The following is a 20,823-nucleotide window of genomic DNA, read 5'->3' as shown; positions in this document are numbered from 1 at the left end:
GGCTATGCCCCGGACTCTGTGTGAGCCTGGGCAAGTCTCATGAGTCAGGCCTTGCAGACGCGCTTTGCTCCCACAACTTATTTTAGGTTCTTACATGGGAGCGGCTGGGTTCTGAGCTCTTTAGGACATCTGGCCCCTAGTCGCTCTGTGCCTCAGTTTCCTCACTGGTAAAATGGGGATAATACTCCTTCCTTTCTCCCTCCCTGTGTGTGTCTGGACTGTTTGGATTATAAATTCTCTAGGGCGGGCACTGTCTCTTACCACGTGTCTGTACACCACCCAGCACAACGGGGCCCCGGTTTTGGCTGGAGGCTCCAGGCGGCTACTAGAATACGAATAAATAATACTAAACCCCTGCTCAGGTTAAACCCTCACTGACTGAAGAAAGAATGAACCAGGGCTTCAAGCTTTACCTGGCAAGTAAGCAGAGCTTTTCATTTCCCCAGTGCTTCACCATCCTTGACTGACTAATCCTCGAGCACCCCGGCCAGGCAGGTCACCCGAGGCAGTGGAGGAGAGTCCGAACCCGGGAGCTGCCATTCTCGGATGGCGTCCGTGTCCTGTCCCAATGCCAGACGGCCTCTCACAACTGCCACAGCAGCACTGCAGGAGTAGCCTTGAGCACCCCCGCCTCCGCCCCCGTTAGCACGACTCAGACAAGTGCCACGAATTCACCCTCGGGCTGCGTCTGCCACCGCTACACACTGTCCCATCTCTCACTCCTGATCTACCGACAGCATCCCTTCTTCGGGATCTCCCCTTGGACTCCCTGCAGTCAGACTGGGGACCCTGGAGACGATGCTCACTCACTTCCTCCAAATGCTCGCACCTCTAGCACTCCGGCGTCAGGGGGTCTGTCTCCACTGCACACTAAGCCCAGGCTCTGACTCAAGCTTGAGCCCAAGCCCCACTTCCATCCACACACAGATGAGTCTGACTTAAGGCAGCAAGGGCTCCGGACAAGTGTCCTAGGACCTGCTGGGGAGCATATCAGAGTCCTGCTGGGACTGGGGACCAAGGCCTGTCATTTTGCAGTGTGGATGCAGCTCAAGCCGCAGACCCGAATCAGAAGGTCTGTGTAGTGTAGTATGGATGCATTAGCACGGCTGTGAGACATGGGTCCAGCGATTGGAAGTCCAGGTTTACAATGCACAGTGGACGCTCACGCACAAGCTTGGAAACACCAAGTCCACAAACCTGGGTCCCACAGCCCGTCATGTGTGGTGTAGAGGGGTCAGCGTCAAGACAAGTGTTCTGGGAGAGTGGCTCCCAGCCTTTTCAAGCACCTGCACCCGGCTAAGGACCCAACCCCCCATACTAGGGAGGGGGGCCTAGAGCACCAGCCGGAAAAGCCAGAAGCACTAGCACTGGGGTGTGGTGGGGCAGCACTGGTCTGCAGCCTCCAGCAACAGCATTTCCCCATACATGAAAATTCAGCCAGGCCCAGGAGCTGGGCATGAGCCTGAATCACTCCCTCTAACGGGCACCTCTACCCACCGTCTGTACAAGGCCTGGCCTCGTCACTCAGGGCAAGCACAATTGGGGGCAGATCCAGTTACACCAGGCAGATATTCCCCAGGGATACCCTGCAAACCAACAGCTGCTTTCACATTTAAAAGTGACTGGCTGGCTGCTACTCTTGGGGAGGCATCCCAGGCATTTAATCCTCTCTAGTCTTGTTCCTTGCTGAGTGCAACATGCTGTTTGGCTGATCCTGGGTGCTAGAGTGGCTGGCTGAATTAAGCCCCTGGCTGCTCCCTATGCAGCTCCTCAGGGAGAGAGTCCAGAGCCGGTTGGGCTAGCACAGAGGAGACTATTCCCAATGGAGAACCCTGGTTCTGGGTTCTAGTTAATAGGTATGTTGTCCATTTGATCCCAGACACGTATCCCTGGTTGCCTCCTACCTAATGGTGCCAACAAGGACCTTCCTGATTCATCCTCTGAATACAAAAGCATCCAGGGTCCAGTTGCAGCGGAGGTCTAACGCCCACGCACAGGTCTGTCTCTTCCTCTGCCATGTCACCTGGCTCCACACTCCCCTTTCTGCATGTGCTTTTGCATGAATGGTTGGGCTCATTTCTAGCAAGAGATGAGTCCAATGGCAGGTCAGAAAGCAGGTCTTCAATTCACTCCTGAGACCAGACATCCCTGCTGGGACCTTGTCCACTGCTGACCTCCAGCCCCAGGACATGAGTCGTCTCCAATACCCCTCCCAAAGAGCATGCAATAGATTGTGGAACTGAGGGTGCTTAGTAGGATAGACTCAAGGTTAAGGAACTGAGATGGGATTTAAAGGGCCAGGATCCAATTCCTGACTCTGCCACAGAGGCACCTTGGGTGAGTCATAATCGCTCTGCACCTCAGTTTCTCCATCTGTGAAATGGGAATAACCATACTTTCCCTGCCTGTCTTGTCTAGTTAGACTGGAAGGTCTCTGGGGCAGGGACTGTCTCTTGTTGCCAGATGCTCAAAAGAGCTCAGCGCCCAACCGCATTGTTCTCCGTGGTGCTGCTGGCCACTAGTGTGTGTTTGTACAGCACCTAGCACACTGCTCTCAATTGGGGTCTCCCTCCCGGTGCCACTGTAACACGAAGAGCAATAGCTGTATAGCCTCCAAGCACTTACCTTGCTTCCTGAGCTGGAGCAGGTTTCAAAAGCAGACGGGGTCTTTGTTCTTGGATGGGGTGCCAGGTACGCCGGCTGGCTCCATGCGCGCGGGTAAGGTGCCCGGTGCCAATCTGGGTCAGTGTACTGGGCCTCTCCCAAAGCAGAGGGGCAGTCCTGGGGCTGGCCAGCCAGGGCTAGGCTCGCCAAGCTATTGCCATAGGCAGACTCAGCTGGAGTGCTTGCTGATACAATGGAGGAAACCAAGAAAGGGTTCCTCTCCGCCAGCTTGGCCTCCACCAGGAAGGGGCAGTGGGTGTTCAGGTGGTGGAAGGAAGGGGGGTCGCCCGCGCTGTCCCCAGAGGGACTGGCGGAGTGGAGGGAGTCTTGCTCAGATAGCTGGTAAGGTTTGCCAGTGGCAGCCGGGCTTTGGTTTTCCAGCCCAGATAACGGCAGGGGGTAGTTGTGGTAAGCGTGGCTGTACAGGGCCAGCTGGCTGGCCAGCATAGCCTCTGTCCACATAGGGCCAGGCCTGTCTTTATTCTGCTCCGCCCAGCTGATATTTACCTCCCCGTTCTTGGGCTCGGAGTGGAACTGGAACTCGGGTGTCTCCTTCAGTTGCATCCTCCTGGGGAACTGGTGCCTGGCATCCTTGTGCTTGGAGAAATCTGCTTCAATGGCAGGATGGTACGGAGAGTCCAGTGCTGTCTCCAGCCCCCCGAGGGTCTCTCGGCCCCATCTCAGACACGGAGAGAACTCCTTCCCCCTCTCGGCGCGCTTCCACAAAGAAGCCTTCTCCCCGGGGCGCAACGCTGAGTCGGGCCCAGGCACGCAGCTCAGGTCCACCCCGTCCCGACAGCTCTTGGAAGGGATCCCCGGCGCCACACTTCCGCTCCTGCGTACGGCCCCGACCACGGTCTCTAGCACCTGGGTTTCTTGGGCTCCTCCCTGAGGTCTCCTCCATCTCGGCACAGCCTCCCCGTTCTTGGCGTCACTTTCCATGGTTTGTTCCCCGTCATGTGATGCTGACAGTCCTCCCAGGTGCACCGTACCCTGTCGGCAAACAAAACTCAGCATGAGAATGGCAGGGAGTGGTGCTGGGCTAGGTTCGGGACTCGGCATGCGGTAGACACCGAAGGTTTCCATAGTTACTAATGACCTAGAAGAGGATGTGTGGGTTTGGGATAGGGGGCTGGCTTATATTCTAGATCCACTCAGGATCCGCAGGGAGCTTCTCCACTCACCTCCGGGAGCACATTGCAGTTTTGATAACTGTCTCCAAAAACCATGGGCTTCATGCTCATTTCTTTCTCCTTTCACCCGTTTGACAATGGCTCTGTGGCTATAAATCCGCCAGCTTTCTAGCAGGGATGGGTCTGATCCCGACCCCTGGATCCAACACCCCCAAAGCTTGGTGAAATTCAGATCCAGAACCGAACTGTGCAGCTCTGGCCCATGTCTGATTTCTAGTGGCTCCTCTGCTCAACCTCCCAACTTCCTCTCTGACCTGCCCCCTCCCAGGGACCCCTCATTTCCATGGGGGGATGGGGAAGAGGGTCCATCTGTCCTCTTCCCTGCCCTGCGTAGGGAATGCATTTGAATTGCTGTGCTACGCCAGGGTGAAATGTTTTGTAACCTCCCCATGCTGAAACTGAAGCTCCCTTGGCAGCAGATTGTATAACACGCCAGGCAGCTCTCCATGGAGACATACACACGCACACGGCCCCACCCTACCACCCCAGGGCGTGTGTACACACCACCCTCTGCAGCACAAACACCGTCTGCGCAGCAGCCATACAGCACCAGGGAGTGTCCTCTGCACAGAGCACACAGCGTCCCATGCACTGCCCACACCCTGAGAAGCAAGCAGTGCAGTCCCCTATGGAGCTCATGACCTCGGGGACCATGTACCACCTCACCCATTGCAGATAGCAGGTTCTTTACCTCTGCCCTTTGAGAACCGTGGGATGTGGCCTGAGACTGTAGGACAGCAAACGGGCCTGAGAGGAGCTCTGCTGGGGTCCGTGTGAATGGAGCACCATCCCCATCACTGACGGGTTCCCCATGGGAAGCAGGAGGGGGAGCCATGAGCCACACAGGCATGAATAAATAGCATGCACTTGTTCCCCCCTCCAGATCTCAGTCCACTTTACTTACACATGCAGCTAAACTAGAGCAACATTCCGAGATGGGGAAACTGAGGCAGAGAGCGGCAGTAGCTTGCACACCACAAATCAGTAGCAAAGTTGGGAGCAGAACCCAGGACTCCTGAGTCACAGGCCCATGCTCCAAATAGCTCACACTCTCCTCCCTGAGCTGGGAAGTGAACCCAGGAATCCTAGCCCTCGCCACCCTGCTCCAACAATGACACCACACCCCCTTGTCCGAGTTGGAAAGAGACGCCAGCAGTCCTGATTCAAAGCACCCTGCTCCCACTACTAGACCCAGCTCCCTCCCTGAGCTGGGAATAAAGCCCATTTCTCCTGACTCACAGTTTCAAGTTCTAACCACAAGACCATGATGCCACCTCTGGGATTCAGCCCAGCAGCTAGGGAGGCAAGTGGGAGGACAAGGAAGGTTAGAGAGGACACAGATGTCTCCCCACAACCCTCCTTAGCCCTTCCACCAGCCCTAGCAACAGGACGCATGTGGGGAAGAGGAGGTATTGTGTCGAGTTGCAGAGAGCCATACCAGCATTGCAGCGTGACCCGCTGATACCGCGTTGCAATACTAATGTAGCATTTATATAGCACTCTATAGCCATTATCTAATTAATCCTCCCTACATGCCTCCTAGAGAAGACAAACCTCTGCACTTCAATAGCATCTAAAACGGCTTTACAAACATTCATTTACTGCACCTCTGTGAGCTCAGTATCATTACCTGGGGAATGGGGAAACTGAGGCAACGGAGCGATGTGATTTGGTAGAGCTGGGAACAAAACCCATAAATCCTGACTCGTAGCCCCCCTGCTCTAACCACTAGACAACACACTCTCTCAAAGGTGGGAACAGAACCCAGGAGTCCTGGCTCCCAACCCCCTGCTCTTGCTGACCAGCTGATGCTATGTCTCTTACAATGCTTTAAGCCCGTTGTTGCACCTATTAACTGGTGAGGCTCCATGCGAGATCGTCCCCGGAGCATGGGCAGAGAAAGAAGGACCAACTGAGCCCAGAAGACTCCCTCCTGGGCTCCCAGAGCTCAGCCCCACAGCATGAACTGCCAGAAAGCTGACATGCATGAATAACCCTAGTCCTGAGAGCATGAGGCGTCAGTCAGCTGGCCAGGAGCCATGGGGCTGGGGGGATTGGAGGAAAGGAGCTGGAGAAAGCATTTTGCTGAAGCAGGAAGTTCTACACACATGATTCACCCAGGCCCCCATTATCCCAGGCCAGCTCTCTGCGCACAGACGCAGCATTGATACCACTGGTTCACTTCTGTAGCATCTCTGGTCCCAAAGGACCCTGCTGGCACCAAGCAGCTCCGCAGCGGCTGGATCCACCCCTGCTGGCACGGAGAGAGGCAGATTCCAAGTCCCTGTGCCAGCGAGTCCGCGTGCCCCACCCAGGTATTCACCCCCGGGCGAAGGCTGCTGGTGTTTCCCAGAGGTGGGTGGTTACACTAGTGAAGAGCAGCTCCAGAGTGTACTGTGAGCGCCAGAGGGGCCCGGCCGATAGAAACTCCCCAGGAGATGTACTTCACTGAGGGGCCCTGCCACACACCCCCTCCCTCTCCAGAGCTACCTGTTCTGGGACTGCACCGGCTGCCAGTGGCACCCTCTGGCAGAGGAGGGGCTGCAGCACCTGGACCTGCCACAACCCCAAAGCTGCCTCACTTCCCCAGGCCCAGTGTGGACACGGGTGAAGCTTCAGAAACTACGTGATAGACACCAGCGAAACAGAGGGGCGAATGTAACTCCATGTCTGCAGCAGCTAGTGAAATGCAGCCACGACTGGGGTGCAAGGCAGCAGTTGTCTACGCGCTCACATGGGCAGAAGGTGGTCCCCCAAACTGGGGAACCGAGTGAGAGAGGCTGCACAGCAATACCCACAGGTCCATCTGTGCCTATCCCTTCACTCACATTCGGTCTGGGCCATTCTGCCCTGGTGAGATTCCTGCCCTGCCCTGGGAGCACAAGGTGATCAAAGTTCTGTTCCAGTCGCTGTTGTCACACGGGGGGGAGAGGGGAGCCTCTGCCAGGGGAGGAATGTACTGTACATCTCTGACCTGCTCATCTGCAGCGGGCGCTTACGCAGCTGGCGCCCAGCCGGCTTGGCACAGACCTGCAGCCTGTGCCCAACCGTCTCTGCACAGTGCCAGAGCCTGGGAGGCGGTTGCCCTGGCATAAGCGTCAGCCAGCCCCATTCAGCAAGGACAGCCCTTAGCATTGCCTCCTATTCTTGCCCTCCACAGAGCCCCCTTGTCCAATGGAGTTAAAAGGAGGTGGGGGGGGGACAGGAATCTCACATGAGCCTGTGGGGGGTCTTCTGGGGGAACAAGGCAGGACAAAGCTGGGTTGGATCCCCTGTGCCATGGGTGGAAAGGGTTTTGGGGAGAATGGGTTAGTGGGACCCCTGTGGCTGCCTAGACAGGAGCATACTGCAGCAACCCCAGGGTCTCAGCAGAAGCCAGAGTAGGGAAGGCAGCTGTCCGGACAGAGCTGTTGGGGGTGGGGGACGCTTGCAGAGCTGCCTGGAGTCGTGAGTAGACCGCTGACCTTCTCTTGCTTGCCCTACCCGGCATTGTCCCTGCCTGGCTCTTGGTTCAAAACGCCCTGCTGTCCATCCTATCCTGCTTGCTGGGCTCTCCCTCAGCCCCTGGTTCCATTCCCATGCGGCTGAGGGTGTCTCTCCTTTCTAGGGTGACCAGACAGCAAATGTGAAAAATCAGGACGGGGTGGGGGGTAATAGGAGCCTATATAAGAAAAAGACCCAAAAATTGGGACTGTCCCTATAAAATCGGGACATCTGGTCACCCTACTCCCTTCCCACTGCTTGCCCAGCGCACTGTGTTTACATGGGCTGTAATCCTGGAGGCTGAGCCCCCTGTTTATTGGCAGGACAAGTCTACACCAGGCAGGTGCCAAACATCCTTCCCCCACCCCTCTAGGGACAAAAGCAGAGTTTGGTCACCATGGCCCAGTCCAGCCTTGACTCTCGCTCTGCTCAAATTGACCAATGTTGCAAGCTGCAGGGGTGTCTTTGTATTGGGGGCACTTATCCCCTGGGGAAATCCAGCCAGTTTATTACATAGAATTGCCCAGAGACCTGAGACAGCCTGCTGGGAGAGCAGATAGACCACCAAAGAGCCAGCAGATGGTAACAGTTTTCCTCTGGGCTGGTTCTGAACCATCAGCCTAAAAGCAAAAGGCTCTTTAGCCCACCCCCAATCCCTCAGCCCACACAGTCCCACCTCCATTATTAACATCTCTAGTAATCACCTGTGGTGGTGCTGGGCTGATCCATTTAGGGAGCTCCATGCATGACCCTTATTCAGTTTCCACCTCCATCGTATCCCAGCTGGTGGGACGTGGCACTCCGTAACGAACAGGCTGTGGTTTCGAAGGATCAGGGAGCAGAGTTTGGAGCTCAGTGGCTCCACAATATGGACCTAAGCCAAGGACAGTGTCTTCAAGAGGCAAGACAGATTGAGAGACTCTAGATCCATTGACTAAAGGGATCTGGCTCTGGGATTTGAAGCAGGCAGAAAGCAACCCGAAGGGCTCCTTGGATGTTCTTCTCTGAATTCTGGAGCTGGATTTCTTGATCCATTGGTTTGGGAGTCTCTGTATTGTTCCTTCCAAAAGTCCTTTGATTAAGTCTCTCTCCAAGTGTGCTCTGGGGTGGTGAGCTATGGGGAAAGAGCTGTTACAGGGAAAGCTATGAGAAGGCAGAGAAGAAAGAGAGGGGGGACTCCCTCACACCTAAGGGCCATCCAGCCTCAGGTATCTTCTGGCAGATACAGGAGAGGAAGAATTTGGGGAGCTCTGCTCCCCAAACTCCAGCCACCCGCAGAGAAGAAGGGAGACTGCAGTCTCAGAGGGCTCCGTACCAGAAGAGAACTCCTCTAGTTACTCATCCAAAATAATGAGGGGACGCATGAGCAAATTACTCAGAGCTCCTCCCTGCCTCTGTAGGCTCCAGCCAAGGTAGCGTCTGCATTGTGCGCGTCTGGCCTCTTTGCCAACCTGAGGCAGGTATGCCCAGTTACTCACTCTCCTCCGCTCCAAGAAAGCTCCTTTTGTTCCCAGCACTAGCCTCCCAGCTCAGTGTCAAGGTGTAGCCTCCTGACGAAAGAGTCAGGCTGGGCCAGATCTCAACCTTCCGGATGCCACACCCTGCCATGGGCAAAGCGGAACCAAAGAGCCTCGCAATCAGAAATGTTGAGCTCCGGCAGCCCCAGAACTGGGGGAAAGGGCACCCTATGGCCCAGGAGCTACAGGGCCCCAGAAGGAAGAGGGAAGGACTGGAATGCAGGAGTCACTGCAGGCTAGAACGGAGGGGCACTGGCAGAATGGGACGGGGAGGCCAGGACTAGAATGACCGGGGGAGTCGAAGGCTAGGATTGAAGGGCACTGGCAGAATGGGATAGGCAAATAACAATGGGAACCGGGGGATGGGGAAGTTTTCACCACACTTGTAAGACCCTCACTTTCATCAGCACAAAAATTCTTCCCTTTCAATGCTCATGCCCCCGCTTCCCCCATTCCCTCAATATATAGGAAACAGGAGACTAGATCTTCTAATCACAACAGGATATATTTCTAAAACTCCCTTCCCTAGGAATCTGTTGATGGGGATGGGTTAAACATGAGTTCATTACCCCGCCCCCAGCTATTTCTCTGCCAGCTGAATTCAAATGCCCCGGAATCTGTCCATTTCTCTCACTCTTTTTCACAGCAGCTTTTTGGGGCTGCCCGAGGTTCGAACTCCCAAGCACATTCACGCTGATTCGCTCCCAGATTCTCCAAATGGTTTGCAATCAATTGTCCCTTTCAAGATCTTTGGTTACTTTGCATGACCAAGAGACAGGCCCAACCCACGATGTTCATACAATCTTGGGGCTGGAAGGGACCTCCAGAGACCATGTAGCCCAGCCCCCTGTGCTGAGGCAGGACCAAGTAAACCTAGCCCACCCCTGACAAATGTGTAACAACCTGTTCTTAAAAACCTCCAGCTCTGGATCTCAGCAGCATCCCTGCCACCCCATTCCTCCCTGCACAGTTTAGGGTGAGGGGGAATCCAGAATTTGGAGCTGTCCTATTATAAAGATAAAGCAAATTTACAAACTGCAGACCTGGGTTTGGGTTTGGATTTGGGGGGGTGGGGAAGGGGATATGGTGTGGGATTCAAGAAGAGCTCATTCTCCACTAATAAAGAATCTTCCCCTAATGGAAACTCCAGCAAATGGGGTGTGCCCACACATGCTGTGGTATGCACCCCAATTCCAAAATTCCCCCATCTCCAGAAAGCTGGGCAAAACCTGGGATGATTTAACCCACTGTCCTGAAGAACTAGGGTGAAGTTAAACGGGACTTGGAAATGAACCCCCATGCTACATTTCATTTTGCAACCTCAAAACCCAACCAGTAGGGCTTTCAAACCCCCACACCTACCCTTGTTTTTGCCTGATCTTTATCTGTACTGTATCCCACTAAACCAAGATCCTACCCCTTACTCTCATCCCCTCCATGCAGTTCCTTTCCTGCAAAACACACACACACTTCTACCTTCTAGTTGGGTAGAGTGCCTCTTTCTTACAAGAAATGAGCTGGAGTTCGCAGAAACTTAGCATCTCACCAAACAACTGGGATGGAAAGAAAGCTTGTGATTTTAAAGGAGATTCTGGCAGCTCGGGATTTTTAATCAAGAGCATGAGGCAGTTATGAAGAGTGTCTTAGGGAAGCATTATCTCCCCCAGTGCCAAGGAGAGTGTGGTGAGGACTGACGGACGTGTGGGAGTAAAGAAGAGGAAACATTGTAGCCAGTCTAATGCATGAAATGTTTTCTTGGAGCTTTTTGCCCCCCGGGGGGGGAGGGTGTCCATTCACACACACACACACACAGTACACCCCTACACACACACACACACACACACACACAGTACACCCCTATACACACCATGCATCCAGGCACACTCAAACGGACATGCCTCTATAAATACACAGCAAGAGCCTGTCTTTTTATGCTGTCTTTTTACAGTGCCTACCACAGTCCTGTAGGTGCTACCAGGACACAAACAATAAACAACAACATATGCATACCTGCACACACAGAGACATATATGTACACACAAACATGCAAGCATACTCACCCAGGCATACATATATACAAATACACATGTCCACTCACACAGAAAGAGATGGACGCAGGCAGAGAGACGTGCACATAACATATACAAGCCCCATGTTTCATAAACGCATATTTTCTCACTTTCTCTCAGACACACAGTTTATACTCATAAGCATATACATGAACTTTGACAAATATTCACACAGGCACCATGAACATACGCTCATATTTGTGGCTAATGCTAATAGGTAATAATGGTAAATATCTTACGTTTCTCTAGGCCCTTTCTCCCCACAGGAAGCCATAGCCCTTTGCTACTCTATACAGAAGGCGCCAGGGAAATGCAGCCACTTCTGGGCTGGAGGGCAGCAGCCGCAGCATCTTCTCTAACCGCTGGGAATCTGGGACACCGGCTCAAACCCCAACGCTTAAGGAAAGTATCATGGGGCCTTGAATATCCAGGCCGAGCAGACAAGGCCGCAGTTGTCTGATTCACACACACGAAAGTGCCCGGAGCTCAGTGTATTTGCAGAGAAATGATGGCGGACTTGCTGGGAGAGTTACTGTTAGCCTTATGTAGAGCGTGGGGGTTTCCTTACCCCCCCCACATGTTATATAAACGTGACAGCCAAGCAGTTACACCTGCCACCCATCCACTCGCCCCACACAGCTCTCCTCCACCTCCTCTATGTGCAGTCACCTCTGAAGGTAATTGCAGCAGTGGGTGCTTGTCTTGAGGTGCAGGGGAGGCCTTTGGTGGATGGGAGGTGAGAGAAGGACATGGCAGTGGGCTGAGCTGCGTGATTAACATCAGGCCACAGGCCGCCTCCTTAAAGCTCAGCAGCTGCTGTGTGGTCTGGCCTTGTGTGTGAGGAGCAGCATTATTATTAACCCTTCCTGAATCTAGCTGGGCTGGGCTAGGTGCCAGAGCACTGGCAAGGCTCTGTGGGGAAGGAGAGGGGGAAGGTGGGTTCTGGGGCTAGCACAGGGCCATGGAGCATCTAAACCTGGTCTCTATGAAAGGGGGAGAGAGCAAGAGGGGAACTAACTCCAGTTCCCATAGCAACCACCAGTGCCAGAGCCACCCCCTTAGCAACCTCCTCAAAACGGACATACGTTCCCTAGCAACGCACCCGAAGGACATAGGGGTCCACTAGCGATGCCCCAAATGAACATGCACCCCATAGTGACATACCCAACAGGGACACACACACACGCCCCCTACCAGCATGCCCAACAGCAGGGTACAGGCCCTCTAGCAGGGCCGGCTCCAGGCACCAGCTTCTCAAGCAGGTGCTTGGGGCGGCCACTCCGGAGAGGAGCGGCACGTCCAGGTATTCGGCGGCAATTCGGTGGACGGTCCCTCACTCCGCCTGGGAGCGAAGGATCTCCCGCCGAATTGCCGCCGCAGATCACGATCGCAGCTTTTTTTTTTTTGGCTGCTTGGGGCGGCCAAAACCCTGGAGCCGGCCTTGCCCTCTAGCAATGCATCCATAAACCATGCCCCCTAAATAGGAGAACATACATCCCCTAGCTACAGCCTCAACACCTCAGTATATCCTTGGGAAAGAGGAGACAAGGGAGAGAGGAAAAAGACATCATGGTATGAAATAAGCTTCGCAGCTCTTCACGGGGCCATGCATGTGTGTGCACGTCTGTCAGATACGGCAATGACTGGGATCTTTATATATACGTCAGACTGGACTTCCCCCTCTCCCTTGGCCACATGCTACCCATTGAGACTGTAAATTCTCAGGCACAGAGACCCGTCTTCTTTTGTGGCCACAGAGCATCCTAGCGCCTCACAAGCACTAAGTACATAAATAAATAATATGAGAGAGCTCGCGCATGTGCCCAACATTTGCATGCAGGCCTATGGCAGAGTGCTGTGTGCCCATATGATGGAAGCGTATGTACCAAACTGTGCAAGTCTTCGTCTGTGGGTCACCTTCTGCGTACATGTCAGGTCTATGTCCAGGTGTATCTATCCATGCATGTGGGCACCTGTTTGTGTGTGCGTGTCTGCGTCGGTGCTAATGTGGGTGCCAGGATGGGCATGCCCTGGCATGCATGTGTGGGTGGGTGTTTGCTGGTTGGGTAGCGTGCATGCCCGGGAGCTACGTCGGAGACTGCTTGAAGTCGGGAACTCAACAAGTCCAAAAAAAAGCCAAACAGAGACAGCCAGCTCCTGCATTTGGACTTGGGCCCACAGCAGCCTGGCTGCCCTACCTCCCAGCATGCTGAGCTGCCCCAGAACCTCCCTGGAGAAGGGTTAAACAAATACAGTGACTCAATCCCAACAGAAAAGGAAGGATACAAAAAAAAAAAAAAAATCACCAGCCCCATGCCAAGAAAACAAAGACAAGACTCTGACGGTCATGGCCCCTCTGCCAAGACCTTTCATAACTGAGCAAAGCGTTGGAGCCAGATAATCTTTGATTCCTTCCCCTATCAGCTTTCCTGCCACCCCACTTTCTCCCCCAAGCCTGCACTCACCAGATCATCAACAGCCCCCCACCAACCCACGCACTCGGAGGTGCTGGAGAGAACATTGCAGGTAGGAGGAGCTCCTGGTCTCTGACCACTCAACGATGCAGAGGAAGCGCAACCAGACTCTCAGGCACTTGGGCATGCATTTGGTGAGGACAAGCCACAGCTCAACAACTATCTGCAGGCAGGGCTGCCCTTTCAGCCCCATGGTGTGGCCCTTGTTGAGCCACTCCAAGAATCATTCTTCTGCACAGATAGAGCCCCAGCAAAAGGTAGGACCGGAGACCAGGGAAAGGATCAGGCATTGGCTTGAGGCATCAATGCTTCCTTCTTTGACATGCAAGATGGTGGGGGGAAGGCTCTCTCCCCCTCAGCACTCCCCAGGGCAGCTGCAGCCTGTTGGCAGTCACATAACTCCAGGAAGTTTGGTTCTCCCAGAAAGGTGGGGCGAGGGCGGGGCTGGTACAGGGCTCAGAACAGCCAGGGTCAATTCCCAGGGCTCTGCTGGGTTTGCAGCTGTGACAAAACCTGGAGGGGAGGGGAAATTACCTGTAAAATGATTACCCTGGTGAAACCAGAAGAGCATCAGGAGCCTGGTTAATAAATCGAGTTTATTATGGTAGTGCCTAAGAACCAGCCAAGAACAGGGCCCCACTGTGCCAGGCGCTGTGCAAACACAGACCAGCAGACAGTCCCTGCCCTGAAGAGCTTACAAACCAATGGACAGGATGGACACAGGGTAGGGGAAGGACACACATGCAGAGCAAACAATGTCATGGCAGCAAATGGCCACAATTCCAGGGGATGGTGGGAGTGAGTTAGAAGGAAATCAGCTAAATGGAAAGGGAAGGGAAGGGAAGGGGGGACAGGGGAGGGGAGAAGGCGGGATGGGGAGCAGATGTGGAGTGAGGCTGAAATGGAGAGGGTTGGTGCGAACAGCCTGTATGCACAAAGCTGAAACTGCAGCAAGTTCTCTGAATGTCCAGGGGTCCCAGCCTGGGCTGCTTCTGCTCTACTCCTAGCAGCTGGAGCCTTTGGCTCAGGGGCGGCTCTATGTTTTTTGCTGCCCCAAGCTGGTCACGTGGATTCGGTGGCGTTTCTGCGGGTGATCTGCCGGTCCCGCGCCTTCGGCGTACCCGCCGCCAAATTGCCGCTGAAGCCGTGGGACCGGCAGACCTCCTGCAGGCATGCCGCCCCAGGCACGCACTTGCTGCGCTGGTGCCTGGAGCCGCCCCTGCTTTGGCTGGCTCCTCTCTGCAGTTTTCTCCCCAAGAAACATGGCTGGGATGGAAGAGGCCCCTTTGGGTCCTAGATTCCCCACTCACTCGCTGGGCACTGGGGTCTGTCTCGGTGTAATGGGGCCAAGGGCAAGCAGAGAAAAGCCAACCCGCTACTCCAAGTCAATCAGTGGCAACTCCTTCTGAATGACAGATAGTTCAGCCCCAGCTCTGTCCCTTCCACCTCCTGCACACAGTGGTATCCAGAAAACCTGTGCTGGGCCGGAATGGGACCTTCCACTGGCCCAAAGATGCCTCCACCCCCAAGCTGGAGGAGCCGATTCAGAGCGACTCTGGATCTGACCAGGAACTAAAGAGCTGGGCCCTGCCTGGGTGGGGATTTGTTGTGAACAGCCTTGCCCTAGGTCTGAGTTCTGCCAGGCCACTGACGGTTACTGAATGTCAGGGAGCCAGCGGGAAGCTTTTGCCCTTATAGGTTGGACAGCTTCTAAGAGACAGAGATGGGTCAACTCAAATCCCTCCCTGGCCCAGCCCCTGCAGCAGTCACGGGGTGCTGTGCCTCTTGCTCCAGGGCTGAATTGGGCCAATACAAAAGAGAGTGGAGAGACAGCGCCATGAGCAGGTCAGAGGCAATCCGACTGGCAGCCCCCCAGCGACTGCTATTCTAGCTGCTCTGGGACCGGGTCCGAACAAAGGGACAGCAGCTGCCCAGGTGTGGGTTCTGCCTGGTTTGGTGCATTGTTGTTTTTTTTTAAAAAAAGGTGAGCTGGGGAGCTTTAATACTGAACTGTATAACAAAAGCCAAAGAAATATAACACTCCCTCTCCCCCCGTCCCAGGACGGCAGCTCCCGAATTAGAAACCTCGGTGACTTCCCCTGCTTAACCCCCTTGGCACCAAAGCCTGGGTGCCCTATGCAGAGTTGGGGCTCACCCGCTTCACTACAATGGTGAGGGATGAGCTGGAAGTACAGGCTGGCATTGCCCAGCAGGAAACGCCCTCCTGGTATGGATGAGGGACTCCAGGGCAGATAACCCGCTTGGGCTCAGATGGAGCTCTGCAGCTGACAGGCTGCAATTTGGGGAGCAGACAGTAGGGAGAGAGGAGGGACGAGGTGCCAGGGAGGGAAAGGGAAGATCCAGCCCTAGCCCCAGCCGCCATATATGGCAGGAAGGGCCCTGAAGTTTCTGATGCAAAAGGCTTGTTCCTTATTACAACACGCTCATTAGAGATGGCTGGGAAGGATGAAGTAGCCACTGAGCCTGGCTCGACCTGAACCGACCCACCACATTCCGCCTCCTGAAAGCACTGGCGGAGCAGCATCACCCCTTTTCCCTCTCCCTCCTCCCGGATGGATTCACTCCCCTCCCATCTCAAACTTGGCTCTGCAGAGGAGAAGCGCACGCCTGTCCCCCTACAGCACAACCCAGTTAGGTCTGACCCCAGCTCCTTGGGGTCAGACCTAACAAACAATATCTCAGCAGCAGATTAAATCTCTCCCTGCCTCTCTCTTTCCTCCCCATGCAAAACGGCAACAAGATCCCCCCCACACACCCCCAGCATGTCCAGATCGCTTATCGCAGCGGCCCCTTGTCTGGGGCACTCCCACTCACAGCTCCTTTATTTTCTCCCTCTATACGATTCCCCCACCCCTTTCCCTTCCTTTTCATTAATTTCTCTGAACACCCAAGCCCTGTAAGTGGATCCCTGCCGGAAAGCCAAACACAAACACAAACACAAACACACACACACACACAAATCGAAAATCAGCCCAGCATGGACCTACCTGAGGCTATGAAGGTGATGAAGATGAAGAGGGGTGGAGAGAGGAAGGTAAGGGGGAAGAGGAAAAGGGACCTTCCTTCCCCTTCTCCCTCTGAGCACCAGCTGAGACGGACAAGAAAGCTATTGCTAATCTGCGCCCGGTGCTTGAAAACGTCAAACCTTCAGGAGTCTGAAAGCTGCAGCGGAGCGGAGGGCATGAGAGGACATCCACTCCCACACGAGTAGCTTTCTGGGAATTAGGGACACAGCCCAACTGCTCTGGCAGCTTCACTCCCCTTCAGTTCTGGCTGGCGGTACGGCTCGCTCGTCCTGGACAGCTGCTGAATGGGAGTCACACACGCGAACTCCCACAGCCGGGGCTGGGGGGGGAGGGGGGGAAATGTGGGGTGGTGGGAGGAGGATGGCACAGGAGCAAATGGGGAAGGCTGATATCTAACATCGAAGCAGCACGTTGCAAGCCATATCGCATTAGTCTTCCCAGCAATGATCCCCCTTTTACCAATGGGGAAATCGGCATGGGGAGATGAAGGGACAAGCCAAAGGCCACACAGCAAATCTGTGGCAGAAGTAGGAATAGAACCCAGGGGTCCTGACTCCCCAGCTCCCCTACCCTAAGCAAAAGGCTTCACTCCCTTGCAGAAGATAACCCAGGAGTCCTGTTACCCAGTGCCACTATGCTAACCAAGGAGTCGCACTGCCTCTCACAGCTGAGAATAGAAACCCGAAGGCCTGTGCCCAGTGCCCCCTCTTCCCCGCCCCCCCCACTCTAACCAATAGTTCATACTCCCCTCCAAGAGCCAAGAAGGGGCTCCCAGTCCCCTGTTCATGCCTCATGACCATGCTAACTCTCTGTAGAGAGATGGCTATTTTTTTACCCCCCCTCCTCTGCCCTTTCCCTATAAGGCTGGCCAAGAGCACGCAAGTTTCAGAAGACATTCAGTCACTGATCAGCACAAGAACTGAGGGACATATGGCGGATGGGTCTGAGAAGAGAGGGGCGGTTTGGGGGTATAGTAAGTAATTTTTTTTTCATAGTACTAAGAAGTCACAAGAACCCTGCTAGAATCAGGTGTTCAGTAGCCTCTTAAAGGGATGAGCCTGGTTAAAGGAATGGCGCCTCTTAAAGGGATGAGTCCAATCAGAGACCTTGCATCTCTTAAAGGGATGAGCCTGGGGAAAAGCAGAGGACCCCTTAAAATAAGACAAAAGGTAGAGAGGCCTACAGGATGAGCAGACAGCCTCACTGCAGCAGGCACATGTGCCAGCAGACTCTGCCTGCGTCAAGGCTGCCTTTAACACCCTCTGCTGCCTCAGCGACAGCGTCCCTCCACCGTCAGTTTCTTGTTACGTCCTGGGTTCCCAAAAGCTGAGCATTGGCTGGTGTCCCAAACACTCAGGGATGGGGCAGACTTGCACCCTTCGCATCCCAGACTTGGCTCTGCAAAGGAGGCGCGCATGCGTGTCCCCCTGCATCGCAACCCAAACCAGTTCCTTGGGGCTGGACCTAACGAACGACACCTGAGCAGCTGATTATCTTGTGATTAAATCTCTCCCTGCCTCTCTCTTTCCTCCCCATGCAAAACGGCAAGTAGAAACCCCCCCCCCCCCCCCCCGCCGCGAACTCTATTACTCCACCCGTCCCTCTGCAATGCGCTCGTCACCATGGTATCTGGGTGAGATTCCAAAGCACAGGCTCCCTTCATGTGCAGCCACAGGGACTGCAACCCCAAGCTACGTATGGGGTGCACGGGGCCCTGTAGGGCAGGGCGAGTGCCTACTGCGGGACATATGCTAGGGACACACAGGACATATCCCAAGACACACAGGATCCCCTATCCCCTTCCTTTCCCTGGTTCCCTACCACCAGGCAGACTCCCCCCCCACCCCCCAGTCTGAGTCACCCTATCAGGTGTCTCTGGGAGCGTCCCCTGGCACATCCTACTCTTCAGGGGGTTTTTAAAGTAAGTCGTGGGTGGAGTGGAACTGAGCCATAGAACCCCAAGCTTGTGGTGGAGAGCACCAGCCATGAGTCCTGCAAGAGAGGAAAAGGGGGCTCCAAGAACAGGGCGAGGGGGGTAAGACCTACAGCATCTCATCAGCATCGTGATGCACCCAGGATGCTCTGAAAGGTGCCACGCAGGTGAGATTCCGGGGCGCCCGTCAACCGAGCCCCAGGACAGCGAGGCGGGGAAGGGGCGGCAAAGAAAGGCCCTATCCTGCTTCTCCAGCAATTTTGTGCTCCCCCTGTGCGTGTGTACATCCCCTGCCCAGTGGGGACTCCTGCTTATGGAGATAAGTGGCATTAACTGGGTTCAAATACCTTGATGCAATTAAAAGCTCCCCCTGGGGACTGAGGGCTTAGAAAGCCAGCCCAGGCCACAGGTATAGCTCTACCAACCACAAACTCTGTGCTGTTTCCCTCGCTGGAGTTTGCCAGCCCACTGGGAAATCAATGGCAGCTATCCAATGGCTGCTGTCTGCCTTGCCCTTAATCCCTGCTCCCACTAACTGGGAAAGGGAGCCGGGAGACACATCTTGCTCCCTCCCAGCTACAGCCTTCTGCCACCAAGCACTCCCCATTCCTTCATCTCCAGGCTTGCCAGCCAGCCCCACACCCTGCCCAGGCTAGAGGAAGATGCTGAAGGCATACAAGACAGCAGCGACTGGTGCATCATGGGGCACTGGACCAAGCAGCTCTTGCCCCCATGGGGCTATCATGCCAGCAATCCCCATGCATGCAGACAGTGCACCAGAGATCAGCTTAGTAATAGCGTAATGAGCCTTACTTGAAGCTCTCCCAATCCTTATGGTGGGGTGACTAACCATGCACCATGGGGCGCACATGTGTGTGTGGATGCAGGGTGTGGTGTGCAGACAGGCACCATGGTACTTAGCATGGCACATCTCTCTAATGTAGACCAAGGCTTCCTAGAGGCACTGTCCTCAAGCCAAGGTCCTTTCCTGCCCCACTCCAGTCACCGTCTAGGTTGCAATTACAAATCCCCAGGGCATAAATGTGGGAAAATTCAGCATCCCAGCCAGTTCCTGCCTTTCTCCATGAAAAAAACAACTGCCAGCATCCAAGGCTGCATGGGCCCAATTGCTAGAGGGCAGAGAACAGCTGCTGTTTCCTCTGGCTTCGTCTCCCTGCTGCGGGAGTGAAGCTCTCTACTTTGGGGATTCGCCCCACAAATCCTGATCCTATCCTACGGCCCAGAAGCAATCTGGGCTCTGAAAGGCACTGAGGCCAGTCACCCAACAACAGGGCAGGTCTCACTAGGTTTGAATGCAGAAGAGGTTCCCAAAACCAGGCAGCAGGCAGCACCCTTTCATCTCTAATGGGGTTGATCACAGCGAGTAGGGCTGGTCAGGAATTTCCCGTGGGGACGTTTTCCCACCAGGAAATGTGGATTTGTGGAAAGTGAAACATTTCACAGAGAAGGGCATCGATTTCAACAACATTTCGTACAGAGGAAAATGCAACCGCGCGTTCCCATGGAAGTCGTCCGGGGTCATTTCAGAATGGTGTTTTGCTTCTATTTTTGATGGAAGTTCATTATCCAAATATAACAGCAATTTTTTTAAAAAGTCAACATTGGAATGACATTTTGATTCACCCAAAACAAATGGGGAGGGAGGGGGCGGGCGGATTTTGGTTTTGCAGGACATTTTTTTTTAAATTTTCGTTCCATTTCAGAATGAAAAAGAAAAATGGAAAAAGTCAGTTCCCGTCCTGCTCTGAGCACCAGGTTACAGGTTCAAATCCAGCCCAGGGCAAAATGTGATTTTGGCAGCCCCTCTGTGTAATGAGTTGCTGGGTCTAAATTCATGTCCCAGGGGGATGGGACACCCCTGGGGAGCAACATCCTGTATTTATTGGAGTGGCAGCAGCAAGGCAAGCTTCTCCCATGTGCTGCACCCTGCCCTAAGGGACTCCCATTGGGGTGCAGGGGTGAGAACCCGCACCATGGCTTATTCGTTCCTTGGCCTCTTAGCTCAGACAGTCAACAAGGGGACCAATTAGCACCTGTTTGTAGTGAAGGGGTGGCTGGGAAGTAGATCAGAACAGCTTCTAGCACAGGCGAGCTCTGAGCTCGTACTAATTGCCTGCCTGTTGCGTGTGTTCAGACTCTAAGGTTGTCACTCCCCCCTCCCCACCCTCTGGCATCAGCTGAAACCAATTATCAGCTGTTGTATATCCAGGTTCCAATGCAGGCAAATGGCAACGTCACAGTCTCATGTCAACATGCCACTGGTCTCTGCACTGTGATGCCTTGTAGAGCGCATGAGGCCAGCTTCCAGTATTAGAGAGAGAAATTCAGAGCACAGGAGGCATCCCGTGGGGAATGGGCTGGGTTCCAAGCCTTGCTGGGCTGAGCTAGGGAGCTAAAGGGACAGATAAGAACTCAGCGCTGT

The 20,823-nt window shown here is 54.4% G+C and overlaps 1 protein-coding gene across 11 annotated transcripts in view; it reads right to left on the bottom strand.

Moving 5' to 3' along the window:
- Nucleotides 1-20,823, bottom strand: part of HR (HR lysine demethylase and nuclear receptor corepressor) — a 56,373-nt gene that overhangs the window by 23,735 nt on the left and 11,815 nt on the right. For 4 of the 11 annotated variants that reach the window (XM_034761905.1, XM_034761910.1, XM_034761911.1 and 1 more), the window contains exon 2: nt 2,626-3,657. In XM_034761905.1, the coding sequence (XP_034617796.1) occupies nt 2,626-3,657 (1,032 nt within the window). Of the gene's footprint in view, nt 1-2,625; nt 3,658-3,848; nt 4,206-8,044; nt 8,469-16,408; nt 16,712-20,823 lie in introns of those variants that run through there. The other 7 variants (XM_034761912.1, XM_034761907.1, XM_034761909.1 and 4 more) reach the window with 6 other exon arrangements.

The sequence above is a fragment of the Trachemys scripta genome, chromosome 2 (genome assembly GCF_013100865.1).
Source record: "Trachemys scripta elegans isolate TJP31775 chromosome 2, CAS_Tse_1.0, whole genome shotgun sequence".
Taxonomy (NCBI): domain Eukaryota; kingdom Metazoa; phylum Chordata; order Testudines; family Emydidae; genus Trachemys; species Trachemys scripta.
Note: the sequence above shows the minus strand (reverse complement) of the source record. Positions and strands in the feature narration are given on the sequence as shown.